Source organism: Rhinatrema bivittatum, chromosome 14, assembly GCF_901001135.1.
Source record: "Rhinatrema bivittatum chromosome 14, aRhiBiv1.1, whole genome shotgun sequence".
Taxonomy (NCBI): Eukaryota; Metazoa; Chordata; class Amphibia; order Gymnophiona; family Rhinatrematidae; genus Rhinatrema; species Rhinatrema bivittatum.
The window spans coordinates 12,619,210-12,639,199 of NC_042628.1; the positions used below are offsets into that span (position 1 = coordinate 12,619,210).

The window sequence follows — 19,990 nt, forward strand, 5'->3', positions numbered from 1 at the left end:
GCCCCCTTCTTATCCGGGTTAAGAGGGTTAAATAGATGATTAACTATCACGTTATCTAGATGGCTTTTTGAATATGGACTTCCATATAAATATTTGAAAATAAATAAAATAAGGCAAATAGGTGTGAAAGGGTTTGGGTTTTTTTTTTACCACATGGTCCTGGTCACAGGAATTCAACTGTATGAGGGCTTGATTTTCAAAGCGACTTGAAAATCAACTGGGAGGTTGTGTGCGTGAAAGTGCGTATAAAACACGATTTCATGTGTCCTTTTATCTGGACTTGGGATAGGCCTTTGAGGGAGGGGACAGGGAAAGCTTGTAAATATGCTTTTTATTTATATATTTAAAAATTTTATATACCGTCATTCCACATATAGATCACAATGGTTTACATATTGATATTCATAGCTTTGACTCAACAAACAAACAATGATTGGTTACAGAGTAATATTCCTATACATGTATTAATATCTATCTTGTGAATTTTCTATTACATATTAATAGCATCTGTTGTTGGGTTTATTTTCATGTTTCGATTATTATCTTTTGCCTTTCTTGTCTTCGTGTGTGTATATATATTTTATTTTTGAAAATATACTTGTAAATCTCCATGCACAGAGTTACACCTGCTCAGGAGGAAGCGTAACTTTGTGCATGTACGTCCACTCATGTACCAGGACAAACCATGCATGTTTGAAGCGGCGTTATGCACGACATGCAGGGCTATAAAATCACCTTCCTTGCTTGTCGGTGGTAGACCTGCCCATTCATTATAAGTTCTTGTTAGCTAGGGGGCAGAACCACTCACATCAGTATACCGGGACCCCACTGTGACTGCTTTGTCGTGAGTCCCACACCCTCCTAAGGCCAGCCCTGGTGTTCAGCAAGTAACAACATTTTTTGTTTTGTTTTTTCTTTGTTTTTGCATATTGCTTCATAATCTTTGCTTTCTCCCCTTTATTTTTTTTTCTGCACAGGTCATCCTCCTCCAGGGGATTTCATTGCATTGGGCTCTAAGGGACAAGCTAATGAGTCCAAAGCCCCAGCCACTCTTCTAAAGCCAGCGCCTGCTGGGTTGCCTTCTGAACGCAAACGTGAAGCCACAACTACTTTATCCAGCACTACCGGGTTGACTGGGCTCACTAAACGTCCCAAGCTCTCCTCTACTCCTCCACTGAGTGCCCTAGGTCGTCTGGCAGAGGCTGCTGTGGCAGAAAAACGAGCAATTTCACCCTCTATAAAAGAGCCATCGGTGGTCCCGATTGAAGGTATTGCAATCTCCTTCTGTCAGGCACTTGCTATAAGGAACGTTGTGAATCCGATTTTTGGTTCCGTGTTGCAGAATATTCAGGAATTCATTTTTAAGACCTGGAGATGTTTTTTTCTTTCTCTTGATTGGCATTAATACAAACTTGGAGTCACATTTATTAAGTCCTTTTACTCCTTCACTATCTAGTTTAGGCCAGTTGGTAGTGAAGTTGAGACTTTCGTAACTTATTCCAACTGGTATTGTAAAACTTCTATACCCAGTTTTTCTCTTGATAAATGGGGGGGGGATCTGTTGGATTCATTTCTCAGTAATAAAATTTAGAGTACAGTGTTGCTACAATGTTGTCTTCCAAAAAAATAAGAAGTGTTCCAAATTTAACAGATGTGAAATTGCTCAGCTTCCCCTAAAAAAAACCCATAATTTGCTGGATCTCTTCCCCAGGTGGGTGGGTGAAAGCTTGTTGTGGATTTTTGGCACTGATTTTAGCCCGTCATTCCAGGAGCAGTTGAACGGTTGTCACACACATCTTGTGTTCACCCTGGCCTTTTCTCTCTGTTAGTTCTGCCTGCTGTGCTCCTGGATGACATTGAAGCTGCGGAGGCAGAAGGAGATGATGACAGGATTGAGGGAGTCCTTTGTGGTGCCGTGAAGCAGCTGAAAATGTACCGAGCAAAACCGGATCCCACCTTGTACTTGAGTCTGATGTACCTGGCTAAAATTAAGCCCAACATATTTGCAACAGAGGGGGTTATTGAGGTGAATGGACTGGGGCCCGCCTTTTCTGATAGGGTCCTTACACAGGGCAAGAGCACAGAAACACAAATGCACCATTCCCTGTATGTACCCGGATCAGTACAGATTGCTGGGTATTGCCAATGGAACTCTTGTTATCAATGACCACAGTGGGACCAGATATTTTGTCCTTGATTATAAATGTTCCCTTCATAAGGCAGTAAGAATAGCTTAGTTAGTATTACTGGGTTCAACAGTCACATCCTTAAAAAGATATTTCTGCTATCATTAACTTTAAAAGTAAGTGAACTCAAAATATTTCCTGAGGCTGCATTGCACTATGCTCGCTCAAATGAAGAAAATCATTGTTTTATATTAAAAACTACTACTAGTAATTCTCTTTATAATGCTACTATTTATTTATTTTATTTATCGAGTTTTATATATCTTCATTTGGTTTCGCCATCATAACGGTTTACAAAAATAGGATGATTTTCTAGTCCTGTTCCCTGAGATTTCAGGATTTGATTTTGGATGCCATGTTCCCAGCTGCAGTCCCCTGTAGTGCTGGTCAAAGAAACCATTGCAGGGCATGCAGCAGGCCTTAGAGCACCAGTGGGAAAGGATTTGCTTTAGAGCCCTGTGCTTTGCTTTATTTTGAGAAACTGTGTGATTTTAATCATGTATTGCAGGCGCTGTGCAGCCTCCTACGCAGAGATGCCTCAATTAACTTCAAAGCGAAGGGAAATAGCCTGGTGTCTGTCCTGACCTGTAACCTTCTGATGGCGGCTTACGAGGAGGATGAGAACTGGCCAGAGATTTTTGTAAAGGTAAACCCCCGCCTGAAGGAGCAAAGGAGTGACCTTCTGCAGAGCTCCCTTGGGGTTCAGTTATGTTAGATGAAGGGGAAAGGGGTGTAAAACTTTGTTATGCCTGTTTTATAGCAGGAGTAGCCAACCTCTTTAATCCCCCTGTGGAGCTTTGTTTCTGAGGATCTGCAAACTCATTTTCAATCTCCCTGCTTGAGGGGTCCTCGTTGCAATGTTTTTTCCTCACTCGCAGGACCAGCATGGATTCTAGCTCCTCCCAGACTTCTCCCCCACTCACCTCTCATGGATGGGATCCCGCTTGGTATTGCTCCGGCTGGATATAAGGAAGCCAGCATTCAGTGTTACTTAGATGGATAAGGAGGGCGACGGATGACTCTGCTCCTTCCTCTGCCCTTTTGGGCGGTATCTGAAAACAGAGGCATCCAGTGGTGAAGGAGCTTTACAGGAAAAACTGAGACATGACATTTGGTTGGGGCAGAAGTGGGTGAGAATGAGGGACCTGGGTGATGCTGCTGTTAAACTTTGGCAAGCCCCGTATTGGACTGGTTTTAGACCTTTCAGAGGGAAATTAAGTTAAAGCACTTTAATGATGTCTTAACATTTCTTGCTCCACTTCTGGCTTTGGTTTCCTGCCCTTTTTGTTTTTTTTATTTCTCCTGGGCCTGTTTTTTTCCTCCTTTCCCTTCTGTATTCTGCTCCCCTCTGCAGGTATACATAGAAGACTCGCTTGGGGAGAGGATATGGGTGGACAGCCCTCACTGTAAGACGTTTGTGGACAACATCCAGACGGCATTCAGCACAAAGATGCCCCCCAAGACCATGCTGCTGCTACAAGGGGAGGTCTGCCGCAGCGGAGGGGACCTTAGTGCCGGTAAGAGGCTCTTTCCTGTACGTTAGGAGAGGGGATGGAGAAAGCAGGGGGAGCCTTAAGGCTGAGGAGACCTCGCTAGCCAAAAAGGCATGTCGGCACGTTGAGCTCAAAATTTGCAGGTATATAGTGCCAAAATGTGGCGCTCCTACTTGCAAGGAGGAAGAAAAGAGATTTTTGTGCTCTGGAGTCCTCCTCCTTCCAGGGGCCTCCTCTTTAGGCTCTCCGAGCAGCAGTTGGCTCGTGATACCTCTCTGATAGGCTCCGTTCAGAGCGGGAGTGCTGCCGAGGATGGAGGAAGATTACCCTTCACCTGTGCTCAGCTGCTTGCTAGAGAGGAAATAACAGAAGGTGCCTAGCACTTTTCTCTTAGGGCTGATGTACCCGAGGGCTGTCGGTTTAATTTTGCCGGCTTTTGTTGGACAAGCCGCACTGGGGAGAGTGAGAGAGTGCCTGCAGGGGACTGAGTTAGTCACACTTCACTAACCTGCGGTAACATTGAAATACATTAATGCGCATTATTTAATGAATAGGCCCCCATTAGAAATAATGAGGTTTGCAGCAAGAAACGATAGGGCTTACTGCAGCTTACCGCGGTTTAGCGAGTTACGCTTGTGTTGATTTCATCGGTTACTGAAACGCCGCGGTTTCTTCGGTTCAGAATATTGAGGCGTTGTTTACTGGTTTCTAGATTTTTTTTTTTTTTCTTTTCATGATTATTATTATTATTTTTTTTCTTTTTTTTTTTTTTACCATTTTATACCAAATAGGACTCTTGATATATCGTGCTGAGTTAAATCAAAATACATATGAGAGTCCAAAATAAATTCACGCAAAACTACATTTAAAAGCCCTGGAAAAAGCTGAGTGAATGATCTTGTTGCACTTCCTTTTTGAGTGAATTTGTTAAGATTTTTGGGCTTGAATATATCAAAGTCTGACCCTGTAGATTAATAATGGCCTCCTCTTGTGTATGCTTGGAGCTGAACACATGAATGGAGAATAATCCAAGCAGTAAAACGGTTCTTGAAACAATCTTTGGGCCTGATTCACTAAGCTGTTTTCCTCTACAGAATGGGGGAAATAAAGCCTTGGTGGATCGGCCCTTTGATTGTGGAAAACATTCCTTTAGGCACTATAAAGCTCTGCTGAAAAGGGTAGCCGATGAAGGATACGACATTAACTCGCTTGGGAATGAAATCTCGAGGTGGAGCCCAGTAATGGAGAAGAGCGAGCTGCTGAAAGGGGTCGTGCAGCTGGGACTATCTCTGTTCTAGGCAGCCCGAGAGCCCGGGCTTTAATCTTAGCATTTCTCTAACTCCCAGCTGTGGCGCGGGCACAGCTCTCCTGGTCTCTCTTCAGCTGCTCGGTTTGCCCTCTCTGCAGGGAACAGCCCCCACCCGTCCATGACTGAAGAAGAAGACAGCCAAACTGAACTGCTGATAGCGGAGGAGAAACTGAGCCCGGAGCAAGAGGGACAGCTGATGCCCAGGTATGTTGGAAACCGCTCGAATGACGTTACAAATCACCAAAACAATGGGTAACAGCAGAAAATGACTTGACAATAAATTCAAGTCCACAATACTTCTAAGCTATTCAGAACATTTGCTTTTAATAACCTGGTTAAAGAAATGGTTCAAAAACTGGCAATTTCCTAGCGTGTAGTCAGATGGTCTTAAGACCGATGGGTTATGCTCCCCTGCCAGGAGTCAGATTTCAAAGCTGACGTCACACCCCTGCAGTGACCTCAGTCCTTCAGCATTTCTCCGTCTCCAGCAGATGGTGGACGGTATCTCTCCCTATGGGGATTGCTGTACTTTCTGCAAGGAGAAATTCTACATTTAAACTGGAGAAAGAAATTGAGCTCTGCTCTCCTGCTAAAGGTCCCTCTCCCAGTTGAGAATTCCTGAGGTAATTTCTGAGATCCCTCCAGGTGGGCCTTGGTCCAGTAGCCGGTTCCCGGCGTGGACTTTGCTGCTTAAGCAACTGAAAGGTGCAGCGGGTGCAGGAAGCCGAGCAGGGTGGTGACAACCAAAGCCCTCTCCCCTGCAGCTGGAGACCGTCTCTGTACTCAGCCAGCAAGCGCTGAGCCCAGATAAGTTTAAAAAAAAAAAAAAAAAAGATTTACCTCCCGATTCAGAGACGTTGGAGGGGTTTCGGTAAGACTCGGTCTCCTTGTTTGGCGCGCTGTACCGACGTCGTTCCCGATCCCTTTGGGTTAAGGGGAAAAGGGCTTCCCAGTGGGCTGAGCCAGGCCCCGCTTTAGGCTTGGTCAGCACACTGCGTGGTAGGTCACGGCGGCGCCATCTTGCACGTGTCTTTTGTGCATGCCATATTGCTCTCCATAGGAGGCTGACCAATAAAGCAAGAGGGTAGGCTATCTAAGAAGGCCGTTTAGGCCACAATGTAGATTAGACGCCAAGAATGGTCCAAGTTCAACCTTTATTTGAGAGGAGACGTATGTTTTGTATTTGTGCTACCGGTGCCATTGGTTGGCCCCTGTCACATGGTAGGGGCTAAAGGCCACTGGTGCCATTTTGCTTAGTGGCAGCCGAGGCCCCGGGAGCGGCAGATCGCTCCCGGGCCCCCCGCTGGACCACAAGGGGGGGGGCATCGTGAGGGTGGCTCGGTGAGGCGGGGTCTGGCAGAATTTTTGAAAGAGCCCTGCTCTGTCTCCTGCAGAGGGTGTGAAACCTGCAGTTCTACATTTATTTATTTATTTATTTATTTTAGGGCTGTGCTTTTGAGCCTTCCTCCCAGACTATTATAACATTAAACACAGCTTTAAAGTAGGCCTAATGCCAGTGCCCCCAGGGAACAAACCTAGCGACGTCAGCCCCAAGCCGATGGGTACATAGATAATGCTCCAACCTTAGGAACACCAGTTGCCAGTTTTTGAACCTTTTCTCTAGCCAAGTTATTAAAAGCATTTGTTCTGAACAGCTTAGAAGTATTGTGGACATTAATTTTTTTTGCTGTTAACCTCTCGAATGAAACAAAGCAGCTGCAGCCCTAAAAGGCTTCTGGTGAAAGTCCTGAAGTGGAGATGAAAAGAATCGACCGTGGACGCCCGCTTAAAAACCTGGCCTGTGAAGGAAGCCGTGAGCAACACCCAGTGGTCATCTAGGGAGAGGGGGGTGCAGGAACCGCAAGCTGCTTCCCTAGTGGTGAACACCTTTTACTTACTTTGAGCCTCTCTGTTGGTTGAGGGAAGGGCTGGAGCAGCCGAGAGCTGTCTCGGCTTTCCTTTGTAACGTAGCCGCGGCTGAAAGAGGTCGGTGCCTCTGCAGCTGACTCTTCGTTCCTGAACTCTTTCCTGTCAGCTGTGGTGTCGAGCGGCCCGGGTGGACTTGTGGGACCCGGTGTGTTTTGGTTTTTTTTCCTTCTGAGTGTTGGACATGAAGGGGGGGTTGACGGTCCTGGCGTTTTTATGTTTCTGCGCAGGTACGATGACCTGGCAGAGAGCGTGGAGGAATACGTCCTGGACATGCTGCGAGACCAGCTGAACCGCCGCCAGGCCATGGACAACGTGTCCAGGAATCTCCTGCGGCTTCTGACGGCTACCTGTGGCTACGAGGAGGTGCGGCTGATGGCTGTGCAGAGGCTTGAGATGTGGCTGCAGAACCCCAAGGTGAGGGGATGATCGCTGTGTTTCCCTCGCTGTCGGTTCTTTGTCCTGGCTCTTTTTCCCCCTCCCCCTCAAATTAATAGCAGGATATTCTGATGTTCAGAGATTTCTATAATCTCACAAACTCCTTGCTAAGTTGTTTTGTATTCAAAATTCCTTCTGCAATAGTTTTTTTTTTAAATTGCAGTAGGTTTTATCGTATTCCAGTTCATTTTTACTGTGGTCAGTAGAATACTGCTGAAAATAAACGTCCCTCTCCCGAAATGCACAGTAGCTCTGTTCAAGCCTGGACAGGATGTGATTGTACACACAGACCATGGGTGACAGGATTCAAACTTCAGAACCAGGCAGTTGATAAAGATTTAGATCGCCCTTGGTCCATGTGCGTCCATAAGCTGTTCAGAACATATGCTTTTAATAACTTGGCTATGTGATGTCTCTATATCTCGTATTATTTCGATAAATCTTTTTATTAGGACAATCTGCTGTCCCTTTTCTCTTGTGAATTTCCCATGTGCGTTGCCTTAAGTGCAAACTGGAATTCAGGAAAGCTTGGGACAGGCGCAGAGAAGCGATGACAAAGCCTAGGGGGGAAATGGGTGGACCAGACGGCCCTTGCGGTCGCGGGCTGTTCTCGTGTGCTAGGATCAGCCCTGTGTTTTCACTTGCAGCTGACCAGACCTGCCCAGGACCTGCTGATGTCCGTTTGCATGAACTGCAACACGCATGGCTCTGAAGACATGGAAGTGGTTTCCAACCTCATCAAAATTCGCCTGAAACCCAAGGTCCTTCTCAACCATTACATGCTGTGTGTCAGGTGAGCAGCTGGCGCCCTCGGCAGCGTCCAAAATGCACAGGTAGCGCTGCACGCTTTCTCCGATTAGATGGCATTCCCAAACGGTAGGTATCCTTTCCAGCGGGTATCAAACATGGGTCCTCGGAGGAGCTTTTCCCGTAGTGTGATCGTTTTTTGTGGTGGTGAGCAGGCGGGCACCGCGCGAAAGCGGAGAACTCTGCAGCCTGCGACAGCGCGGTCGCCGCCGCCAGCTAACGTTTTCTGCTTTCATTGCTTGCAGAGAGCTGCTGAACGCGCACAGGGATAACTTGGGTACCATGGTCAAGTTTGTGATTTTTAATGAACTCTCAAATGCCAGAAACCCCAACAATATGCAGATCCTGTACACGGTGTTGCAGCACAGCTCCGAGCTAGCCCCAAAGGTACGGGGGTGGAGGGTCTCCTCTGGCAGGGCAGAGGTCGTGCCTTCAGCAGTCTGTTTACTTTCAGTCTTCCACTACAAGAAGTTAAATTATCGAAGCCTGCAATCATTAATACAAAGCAGGCAATAAGCCATATATTATTAGTTGATGAAATTTATTTTTCTTAGGACCTTTTTTTTTAAAGCAAGTAAAGACAGAATAGTGTCGGAGAAGAAGAACCAGTTTGTCCTTTGTCGGGGAGGAGGGAGGGAGTGTCCCGGGATATATTTTCCTTACAGACGTTGGAATCCTGGGTGCCGAGTGGCTCAGATTCGCTTTTATTGCTGCCGTCCGCAGAGGGGGGTGGATTTGAGTGAGAGAGGGCGTAAATATCGAGGTGCTAAGGTTGTCGAGGAAATAATTCTTTCTCTCCGTCAGTACCTGGCGATGGTGTTTCAGGATCTGCTGACCAATAAGGATGACTACCTGAGGGCGTCCCGCGCGCTGCTGCGAGAGATCATCAAGCAGACGAAGCACGAAATCAACTTCCAGGCCTTCTGCCTGGGGCTGATGCAGGAGCGGAAGGAGCCGCAGTACGCAGACATGGAGTTCAAGGTACGCACCCCAGCTGCCCCCACGGATTTCTTGACTACCTCTTCTCTTTTTTTTTTTTTTGTTGTTCCTGCCTGCTTAGACGGCCATTTCCTTTAACTTTATCTCTGCGGGCAATTTGATTTTCAGCCGCCTTCCTAAGGGAAGTCTTCTGAGATTGTTATTGCATTTGGTGTCCTGACCCCCATCAGGTTTTCAGGACATGAGAACGCTGAAGGGATGGAGGATAGGGATTCAGACTGCACTCGCACATCCTGCAGGGTAGACTGCTTACCGTTTCCGTGGCGATGCTAGATGTACCCAGCAGCCCTCATTTCCGTAGGCATCCAAAGCAAGCTTGATGGTTGAAAATGAAAATCCAATAAAACAAATCAGAAGGCGGTCCCACGTAGCCAAGGCAAAAAAACAAACAAGGGCAACCTTATACTGTGGAAAGAATATTTATTAAAAAACCCAACTCTGGCCGAGTTTTGCCAATCAAGACTGCATTAGGGGCTCTGGTTACAATCGCTGATTATATGAAACTACATATCCTATGTAGTAAAAAAGACGGCGAACCAAGACCTTGATTTATGTAAGTAGCTCTCACTGCTACATTAGCTAGTATATCAATCTAGGCACTGTATTCATGCCGTCTTCAATTTTAAAATATAAAAAAACTCTTGCAACGCAAAGATATACCACAAGCAGAAACCTGCTAATAGTGTCTGGAGACACTATTCTTTCCACGGTATAAGGTTGTCCCTTGTTTGGTTTTTTTTCCTTGAAAATGAATATCAACACTCATTTTTCCTGATTTCGGTGGATTTCCTGTTTTTTACCCATCGCAGCCAATAATTTGTTAATGGAGGTCTGCAAGATCTTCCTGGCCTCCTCAGGGGTGGCCTCTGCTGCCTTGTGCTTTGACGTTGCACCCTCTCGCGGCTCAGTTCACACCTCCTAGGAATACTTGCCTGGTGGTGGAAGTGTTTCCTGCACCTGCGTTCATGTAGTTGCACAGCCCGGGCTTTCTCACGCTCCCATTAGGCTTTCTCTTAGCTGCGGTGTTTTGCGAGTCTTGTCTTGTCCCTTCCCCCTGAATATTTTTTAAGATTTTGTGTTGAGAGACGTTCCCTGCTGGCGAGGCCACCTTGACGCCCCTGATTGGTTTCTAGGAACGCTTTGTGATCCACATAACCGACCTGCTTGCTGTCTCCATGATGCTGGGCATCACCGCGCAAGTGAAGGAGGCGGGCATTGCCTGGGACAAAGGCGAGAAGAGGAGTAAGTATATACGCCGTCTCGCACGTTGGCCAGGGGGCGGCCTGGAAGAGGACTGAATGCTGGGTTATTCACATGGCAGCTAATTTCATTTGCCTTCTTGGTTCTGAGAGATGGGGGATTGTTTCCTGAAAGAGTCCTTGCTCTCTGTTGGTGCTAATAGCCCTAGATCCATGATGTCGGGCAGGGACTTTGGCTGCAGAGCTCCACGGTGAAGGAGGCTCCTGTGGCCCTGGAGCAGTTAAGGTTCACTCCATAACCAGGCTCTCTCTGTGCCTTTTCAGATCTGGAGGTCCTGCGTTCGTTCCAGAATCAAATCGCTGCCATCCAGCGAGACGCTGTCTGGTGGCTCCACACGGTCGTCCCGTCAATCAGCAAACTGCCCCCTAAGGATTATATTCACTGGTAGGTGTTTCATCAGCTGTGCCTCGCCCTTGCTGCAGAGATCAAGTCCTTAAAACAGTTCACTGACTAATAACATTTTATAATAACCTTGGACTGGATCGGTGTGGGACTAAACGTGAACATGATTCATACATTTAAGCGAGGGTCTATGTAGTTGGGAATATTTACCCTTCTGTTTTCTGCCCAGGCTAGCATGGCTGTGCAAATACTGTACATCTCGAAGCAGTTTTTGGATTCTATTGCAAGCAATATGTGTTTATTTATAGAATTTATTCTCGCTCAATCCACAGTTCTAAGCAGTTTACAAAATACATTCAAAATTTAAAAATAAGCATCGTTACAAAAACAAATACTAAAAACAAATACTATAAACAAATACCAAACGACTTAAAACTAGGTAAACAGTTTCAATAGCAAACAAAGATAGCATAAAATAAAACCAAACAATACTGCCTCGGTATGTATTTCAAGTGAACCCAGTCATTAGAGGACGACTGATTGATTGTCTTTCAGTCAGACAGGATCAACATCACCTGTAGTATAATTTTACTCTTGATTCACCGCAAAATCAATTCAGCATATCAGAGTGGTTTACAGATAAAGTAAATATTACAGAAAACACATCTATAAATACTAAAAGTGATACTATGTAATCTTTTAAGCATTGTAACTAAGCTAGTTTAATTTAAAAGCTAAGCTACAAACTAACAACTAGAAAAAAGAACTTACAAATAATTCCAACAAGAAATAGATTTTGTAGTAACAATAACCGTAATACTAAATTATCTATTTTTAACTCTTAAAAACAAATAACACAGAGCACATGGATGTATGAGCAACAATTTACAGGCAATTCCTCATACACTGTGTGTGTGTGTGTGTGTCCGTGACCACTCAATGTCTACCTCTCCCTTATAAAATGCAAACTTCAGGAATAACATTGGCCCTCCAGGTGAGCTGCACCTGGTGCAGGACACAGCGTGGCGCTGGTCTTAGTCTACTCCTCTGTGATCTTCTGATCATTCCTCAGACACCGTAATTGACGCTCATAGGTTAAGTATGGAAAGGACAGGGCCCTTGTAGAGTGATCACTGTGAGGGAACCCGGCCATGGGCTATCCTGACTCCGTAAATTTATCAGTTTTGTTTATTATATGCTGCAAAATAATCTCAGAGTATGGTACAATATTTAAAAAAACCAAAACATTAGATTGGACACATTCCAGTCACATATTGATACATTTAAAAGAATGAATAAATCACCCTAAACAGATTGTATCATCAGCTAAACCCAGTGATTGCTATTCATTAAAATAAAGCATAATAAGCATTTTAAATTGAAAGCTATGTGGCAGCGTTCTAAGCATATTCTGCCAGAATACCATCGATTAAATGGAGTAGTTGTGGCGCAGGATAACTGCGGCCCAAAGGGGACCTCTTGATGACTGTTCTGGAAGCTGGTGCCGGGCTGAGATGGTGACCCAAGAATGGGGGAGGCCGCGTCACTTTTGGGTACACGGGGCGTGGATCTAAGCTCTCGTTTCTCCTCTCGCTTCCCGCAGCCTTCACAAGGTGTTGTTCACGGAGCAGCCCGAGACCTACTACAAATGGGACAACTGGCCCCCAGAGAGCGAACGCAAGTAAGAGCCCAGCATCCGCCACTGGGGGGGGGGGGTGGGGGGGAGGGGGGCGACTCGGTGAGGCGGGAACAGGTCTCGTAATGCCGGAAACCGAAAGTCAGAGGCCGCACTCGTCGTCCGTTTCCATCCGGCTCAGAGCGTGGGCGCACGTTACGCTGCGAGGCAGGCGTTGCCCGAGTCGAGAGCGACGTGAGAAAGGGCTGACTCGGGACTTTCGGGTGCACTGCGGGCTGAGAGAGTCGGGGAACGCTCAGCATCGGAATTTAGTCACAGCCTTAGGCCGAAATTATGGGCACTGAGTTTAGGCTCCCAAGGGAGGTGCTCGGTGACCCTTGGTTGGGGACTCTTTTTTTTTTTTTTTTTTTTTGGGGGGGGGGGGGACGGACTTGTTCCCCTTCCTCCAATCAGGTTTACTATGGGAAGGGGGGGGTCCCTTTGCCTCCTGTGCAAGCTTTAGTGCTGGGAGGGAGGGGACCCCCCCACGGGTGCTCTCGACCCTCGCTGCCTTACTTTCAGGGAGAGGAGATGGGATCTGACTTGCAACATTGACCTGGGTCCGGGAGGAAGGGGAGAACTGGTTGGCCAGCGCTGAAAATCAGTAGTGACCCCTCTAACTCTCTCTTCCAAGCCTGCCCAAAATCCAAACGGCTGACCAGTCCCCCTCAATTTTGAAAGGCTCCTCTGTATCCAGCTAAGTCTTTACTTAGCCGGCCAGATCCTTCTGAATAGTGAATTCTGTGTGGAAATGACTTCTGTTATTTGGGGTCTGTGAGAGATTCTTCGTTGCTTTCTCCATCTTCATGGGGGTCTCTCTTTCTCTCTTTCTCCTGCTCGCTCTCATTTTTCTTGTGATCTGATATACGAACAGGCTTTTCCCATTTTGTATCCATGAGAAAAGTCCTTTGTACATAGGGGTCCCTCTGTCATTTATTCCCAAAATGTTGTGAGAGCCCCGTTCTTCATCTTGGAGAAACTTCATTGGTCGTTCCTTGAAGATCTCCATATTAAAGTGACCCCCACGTTTCGCACCGTGACATGATAGCGCCTGCAAGTCTGCGCGGTGTAAGAAAATAGCAGACTTTCTTCAGTAATGAATGCGTGTCTGTGTGTCCGTGTGTCATTCATGGCCCTGTATTCTGTTAGAGGGTGAAATGATTGACTCTACGCTTGGATCCTTCGTGCCGTGACCGGCGATAGCTGCCGCTCCTGTCGCTCACAGCGTCCCCTGCTCTCTTTTTTTTTTTTTTTTTTTCTCCGTCCCAGTTTCTTCCTTCGCCTCTGCTCGGAAGTGCCGCTGCTGGAAGACACCCTGATGCGTATCCTGGTGATTGGTTTGTCGCGGGAACTTCCCCTAGGTCCTGCCGACGCCATGGAGCTGGCGGATCACCTGGTGAAACGGGCGGCGGCCATACAGGCAGATGGTAAGCAGAAACGGCATCAGGCTGGGCCGTGGACGGAGGAGGGGAACCGAGCTTCATCTGCACACGGGCGGCTGCCGCTTTTGCGGTCTTCAGATCACAGACGTGTGACGTGTTTGAACTGTGTGTGTGTGCGTGTGGTGGTGGTGGAAGAGGTACGAGATGTGTGCGTCAGGAGCGGGGACGCAGGCACGGCTGCATCTTGGATGACGTTTTGTGTAGGGGAGAGAGAGAGACTCGAGGTGTGGCGTAGCCTGCATCAGTGCGGTACAGAGAGGAGCGCCACAGATGTACCGCAGCCTAAGATAAATGGAGAACAATAAGGCCGCTGAGACAGGCAGAGCAGGGCTGGGAAGGATCCCTGCAGATGCTGAAATTTACCGAGGAACCCTCAATATGGCAGAGAGGCAGGATTTTGGTGAAACAAGCAATTTAGGGAGGGGGGAGAGGGGACAAACGTGTAGCTGCCAACAGAACAGGGTGGTTTCATGAGCTTAATAACAGTTTGCGGCTTTTTTTTTTTCCTTTCTTGCAGACGTGGAAGTCCTGAGAGTGGAGAGGATTCAGCTTCTTGATGCGGTTTTGAATCTCTGCACCTATCACCACCCTGAGAACATTCAGCTGCCCCCAGGGTAAGTTGACCAGGAGCAGGGATCGGGTCCCATACTCTGTGCAGCGCTAGGAGGTTGATCTCCTGTGCCATTTAGGAATATTCAGCTGTGCCGAGCTTAAGTGTTTATCTGCTTAAACAGCTGGATAAGTGAGGGATCATCTGTCAGACTCAGCTGAATAAGTGCCGGGTTTTCACCCTTATCTAGCTTAGTTAGTCGGATGAGTCTAGAGCAGCTGTTTGGTTGTCCTGTAGTTAGCTGGGTAAACTTATCTGCCTAACTGTAAGGTAGCTGAGTATATTCAGCGGCTGGATAGGTTTATCCAGTTAAGTTGCTCAGCTGGATAGCGGCTGAATATCAGTCTCTAGGTTTGTCTCGGGACTGAGGATGCTTTGCTCTGACTAAGATTATCTCCAAAGAGTGAATCCTCAGTGTTATACTTCTCTGCTCTGCCCCACCAGGCTCAGTGATAAGGTGAGACTGTGCCCCTGCCTAGCAGTGACATCCGGGAGCCTGCGAGCAGGAGCGTTTCCAGCAGACGTTTTAACCCTCAGTGCAATAAGAAGTTTCTGCATCACCTTGCAGCTCTTTTTTTAGTTTTAATTGATGGTTTGTTCAGTCGCTCTAACCTTTGATGTTCTGCGTTGCTCCACTGGACTGGGAATGCAGCACGTTTAAATTATTAAATAAAATGACTCTGCCAGTTACTACATTCAGTCCATTTGGTGAAAGAGGCTGTCACATTATTTCACTTATTGCCTCCCCAAACTTCCACTGATACGGGGTGGCTCCACACCGAGAGAACCTTCCCTGGGACAAATCCCGCCAGGACTCTTTCTCCCTCCTCCTCATTTCCCAGCCCCCGTCCTGCACTCGGTAGGCTCAGTGCTGTGTCGTACCTAATGAAAACACGCTCTCTCCTGGGCCTCATTTTAGGTACCAGCCTCCAAACCTGGCCATCTCTACCCTGTACTGGAAAGCTTGGCCCCTGCTGCTTGTGGTGGCTGCGTTTAACCCGGAAAACATTGGTGAGTCTGAGGCATTTCTTCTGCTCTGGGTCGGAGATCTCCCGTCTGCTGTTGTATCTGACTGCTGCACTGTTGTGAGAGATCCTGAGCCTGTGTGTGTGTGTGTACACACCACACCACCCTCTCCGCCGCGTGTTTGTATATCTGCTACATAGGTTTGTGAACCTTGGGTTTTGCCCAGAAGTGATTAAGCCCCAGGAAGACGCGGGATGGTGAGAGCTTCGTTGGTTGATGTCCCTTCAACAGAAATCAAATTGCCAGCTTGAATGCCATCAGAATATCTAGGGGGTCTTTTTAGTTTTGCAGGATTGACAGTGATAGAACTGAGGGCCATTTTTAAAATTTAGATGGGGCCTTACGAGCAAATGTTCAAAAGGAAACTCCCTGCAGAGTTTCTCTTTGAAAATTCAGAGGCCAGTGGGGTCCACGGGCACTTCAGCAGCCATGAACTTTGCACTCCTTTTAACAGCAAATGCAAAATCCACGCCGTAAATCACGCCCTGACGTTTCAGAATGAAATCCCCATGCGTTTTCTGTTGGCTGCGCCTTTTCCCCCGTCTCTGCCCCTTCATGACATGGGTAAAACGTTACATGCCAGACAAATAGAGGGTGAGGGAAATGCTGGGCCTCCGAGTTTACCCGGCTACAATCTTTTGAAAATTGCCCGTCCCCATGGGGAAGCCTCCCTTTTAAAAGGCTTTCGAGCACAGACCCGGTGACGGTAGTTGGGCGCAGTACGGAGGCTCCTGCTTTGGATTCCGGGCCCTCACCCCTCTGCTAATGCTCTTGCAGGTTTGACTGCCTGGGAGGACTACCCCACCCTGAAGATGCTCATGGAAATGGTGATGACCAAGTGAGTCTTGTGTGAAGGAGAGAGAGAGAGAGCACCTGTAAGAAATCTCCAGCATCCCAGACCCTGCTGTGCCTTCTGGGAAAGGCAGATGACGGATTCTGAAATATAAAATCCTCTGGGCCTCAAGTAGGGCCGGCCTGACACTGATGCCTAAGCAAAGTGTCTCGTTCAGGGGAGGCGTCTGGCTTACACGTTCTCCAGTTTACTGCATTTCTTCTCTTCTGTGCGCCGAGTGAGGGCTGAAGGGACCTTTTAATTTATTTATTTTTTTATTCTCTTCAGCAATTACTCCTACCCACCCTGCACGGTGACTGATGAAGAGACCAGGACGGACCTGGTCAATCGTGAGCTGCAGGTCTCTCAGCGAGAGAAACAGGAGATCCTGGCTTTCGAGAGCCACCTGGCTGCTGCGTCAACCAAACAGACCATAACGGAGAGTAACAGCCTCCTGTTGTCCCAGCTCACCAGCCTGGATCCTCAGTAAGTGCCCTTCATGTATTTTATGAAATCTTATATTCCACGGGCCCACAAATCTCAGCAGAGATCAGACTTGCATGCATAATATGCAAGAAACATGTGCATACAACAAGCAAGAAATCATATAATCAAATTAACAAAACATAATAAACAGAAATAAAACCAGCAAACAGATGAAAATAGCAAAACTACTGTCAATAGCGCCAACTTAGACTGAAGCCACTAATACACAATCAGCCCCCCCTCCCGTCACCGAACTTCCCACTAGACTCAGGCTACAGGAAAGCTAACGGTTACCAAAAGCAGACGAGAAAAGACGCAGCGAAACAGCCAGGCCCCACCTCCAGTAGCGAGCCTGAGTCTGTCGGACGTTGCAAGCCAAGCAGGGCTTGGGTAAGTATTTGGACGGGGGGAGCACCAGGCGCCGCGGGCTGCAGAAAGCCACGAAGATTCCCGGTCACGCCGTGGCCGTGAGCACCGACATCTGCTACGATCGAGGCTCGCAGCTCTCCCACCTGGAAGACAGATTTCCGAAGCCATTCCCCGGGTTAAATTGGTCCATCCAGAAATACACCGTTCCCTGTACGTACCAGGATCAGTCCAGGACACCTGGGTTGTGACTCCGCACCAGTAGATGGAGACAGACTAAAACTTGTGGGCGGAGCCATATATGCCCCTGTGCCAGTCACAGCCCCTCAGTCTTACTCTGTCTCCAGTAGATGGTGCAGGTCCGGTCACAGCCCTGCCTGCCCTGGTTCTGGTACTCCGTCAGGGTCGGTTCTTTTGATTTCGTTAGGCCAGTTTAGGCTACGGTGTTTTCTATTTGGGAAATTTTTTCTAAATTGTCACTTAGGTCCCTTCGCCCTGCCTCCCAGGGGGGTTGTGAGGTTCTGAGGGGACCACCCCCCCCTGGTTGAGGCCGCTGCTAGGGTCGAGGACCCAGCTGGCCTAGTAGCAGCGTCAGGGGTGACACCGGGGAGCCCGGTTCACTCACCCCTGCTGGATTAGGGCTCCAGGACCGTGGACAGCGACAGGCTTTTTTGTTAAAAAAAAAAAAAAAAAAAAAAAAAAAAGGTTTGTTTTTTATTTTGTGCCGGCTCTCTCTTGCTTCGCGTCGCCGCTCGCAGGGGGGGCGCCGCCGACTGGGGGAGGCCGTTCGAATTTTTTTCTTATTTTTCGTCGCTCCTGCTGCCCCGTTTTCGCGCCTCTTCGCCGGCATGCCTCGCGGCTCCGTCTGCCGGGCCTGTGGCTCGGCGCGCGCGCGTCTTTCGCGCGACAGTCTGTGCGCGGCCTGCATCCCGGGCGGAGAGGGGACGTCTGGGGCGCCTCGGGGGGCTCGTTTTCGGCCCGCGCGATCGCCTTCGCGCGGGGGGGGGCGCTGCAGAAAAGCCCCAAGAGCTTTTCCCGCTTAGCGCGGGAGTGGCGGCCATTTTGGCCACGGGCCGCGAAATGGCGCGGGAAACGGCAGGGCCTTCGGCCTTGCCTCCCGCGCTTTCCCCGCAGCGGATCGCGGTCGGAGGGGGTCCCTCGGGGGACACAGGGTCCCCGGGGAGTCCCGCTGATTTTTCCTCGGACTCGAGCTCCCTTTCGGAGGACCTTGCGCTTTTGTTGCGCAAGGTCCTGAAATATAAAAAAAGCAAGCACGGCCGGAGTGAGGCTCGCAGAGCTCCACCGCAGAAGAGGTCCAGGAAGCCTTCGGGGGTCGCGGAGGGGCCCCAGGGCGCCTCGCGGGGGAAGCGGCCTCCACGTGGCGTCCCACAGGAGGCGGACACCGATTCTTCCCCCGAGGAGGACGCTGATTCCCCTGAGGAGACCCAGAAGGAACCCGATGTGGGAGCGGACGGCTCCGCTACGTCCGGCGTAGCAAAAGGCTCACAGGCAGTTGAAGGAGACGATCCCAAAGTGGTCAGGCTCTTCCGTAGGGATGAATTGCCACCTTTAATTCCAGCCATTATCCAAGAACTGGGAATAAACCCTCCTCCGGCGGTGGTTCGTCAGGAAGCGAACATGGATCCGGTCCTGTTAGGCCTCACGGGACCAGCAGTTGCTTTTCCGTTCCATTTTTCTTCAACAGACATCATGTTCAGGGAATGGGACACTCCGGAGTTAGGGTTGAAGGTCAGCAAGGCCATGGACAAACTTTACCCGCTCCCGGAGGATGCGCTGGACCTTCTCAAGTTTCCCAAGGTGGATTCGGCGGTTTCGGCGGTTACGAAGAGATCTACTATCCCGGTTACGGGTGCGACAGCCCTTCGGGACCTTCAGGACAGGAAGCTGGAAGTACAGCTCAAGAAGATTTTTGAGGTTTCAGCGCTAGGAATTCGGGCCGCCATGTGTACGAATTTCGCTTTGAGAGCTGGCTTACGCTGGGCTCAGGTCCTTCAAGCCAATGCGGATCTTTCGGCAGACGAGGCAGCGCAAGCGGATAAGTTGGAAGCGGTAATAGCATATGGCGCAGATGCACTCCACGATCTGCTGCGCACTTCGTCTAGATCCCTGGTGGCGTCTGTCTCGGCGCGCCGCCTCCTGTGGCTACGCAACTGGGCGGCGGATGGCTCTTCTAAGGCTCACCTCGGGGCGCTGCCATTCAAGGGTAAATTGCTGTTCGGCAAGGAATTAGATGACTTGATGGCTTCCCTGGGGGAAAATAGGGCTTTCAGGTTGCCCGAAGATAGATCCAGGTCGCGGCCTTCCTTTTCAGCCAGGTCCCGCTTTCGTGGGCCCAGGAGGGCGCGGCCTCAAAGGTCGTCGGGGCACTCGTTCCGGTCTTCCTCCTCCCGTACCCCACAGTGGCAGCAGCAGCAGCAGCAGTCCTTTCGTGGGAGGCGCTTTGGTAGACCAGGGGGTGCCCTGGCCATCACGGCGCCCAAATCTTCACAATGAAAGGGGGTCGGCCCTTCTCCCGCCGCAGCCTCAGCACGCCGTTCCCAACGTCGGGGCGCGGTTGCTGTCGTTTTTCGAGAGATGGGCCGGAATAACGTCGGACCAGTGGGTCCTCACCGTGATAAGACACGGCTACGCATTAGATTTTGCTCGCATTCCAGTGGACAAGTTCCTGGTCTCACCCTGCAAGGCTCCCGAGAAGAAGGCGGCGGTGCTAGACACCATCCGCCGCCTAGAGGACTTGGGAGCTATCTCCCCCGTTCCGGTCAGCCAACGAGG

General features: G+C 49.0%; 1 protein-coding gene across 1 annotated transcript in view; it reads left to right on the forward strand.

The window, feature by feature from the left end:
- The window catches only part of INTS1 (integrator complex subunit 1), a 49,324-nt gene that overhangs the window by 873 nt on the left and 28,461 nt on the right, over positions 1 to 19,990 (forward strand). The window contains exons 3-19 of the mRNA XM_029577475.1: positions 978 to 1,268; positions 1,830 to 2,026; positions 2,695 to 2,832; positions 3,541 to 3,703; positions 5,087 to 5,192; positions 7,145 to 7,331; positions 8,000 to 8,145; positions 8,405 to 8,546; positions 8,964 to 9,140; positions 10,292 to 10,400; positions 10,682 to 10,802; positions 12,364 to 12,441; positions 13,705 to 13,862; positions 14,395 to 14,491; positions 15,407 to 15,498; positions 16,291 to 16,351; positions 16,634 to 16,831. Coding sequence (XP_029433335.1) covers positions 978 to 1,268; positions 1,830 to 2,026; positions 2,695 to 2,832; positions 3,541 to 3,703; positions 5,087 to 5,192; positions 7,145 to 7,331; positions 8,000 to 8,145; positions 8,405 to 8,546; positions 8,964 to 9,140; positions 10,292 to 10,400; positions 10,682 to 10,802; positions 12,364 to 12,441; positions 13,705 to 13,862; positions 14,395 to 14,491; positions 15,407 to 15,498; positions 16,291 to 16,351; positions 16,634 to 16,831 — 2,461 coding nt within the window. The remainder of the gene's footprint in view (positions 1 to 977; positions 1,269 to 1,829; positions 2,027 to 2,694; positions 2,833 to 3,540; positions 3,704 to 5,086; positions 5,193 to 7,144; positions 7,332 to 7,999; positions 8,146 to 8,404; positions 8,547 to 8,963; positions 9,141 to 10,291; positions 10,401 to 10,681; positions 10,803 to 12,363; positions 12,442 to 13,704; positions 13,863 to 14,394; positions 14,492 to 15,406; positions 15,499 to 16,290; positions 16,352 to 16,633; positions 16,832 to 19,990) is intronic.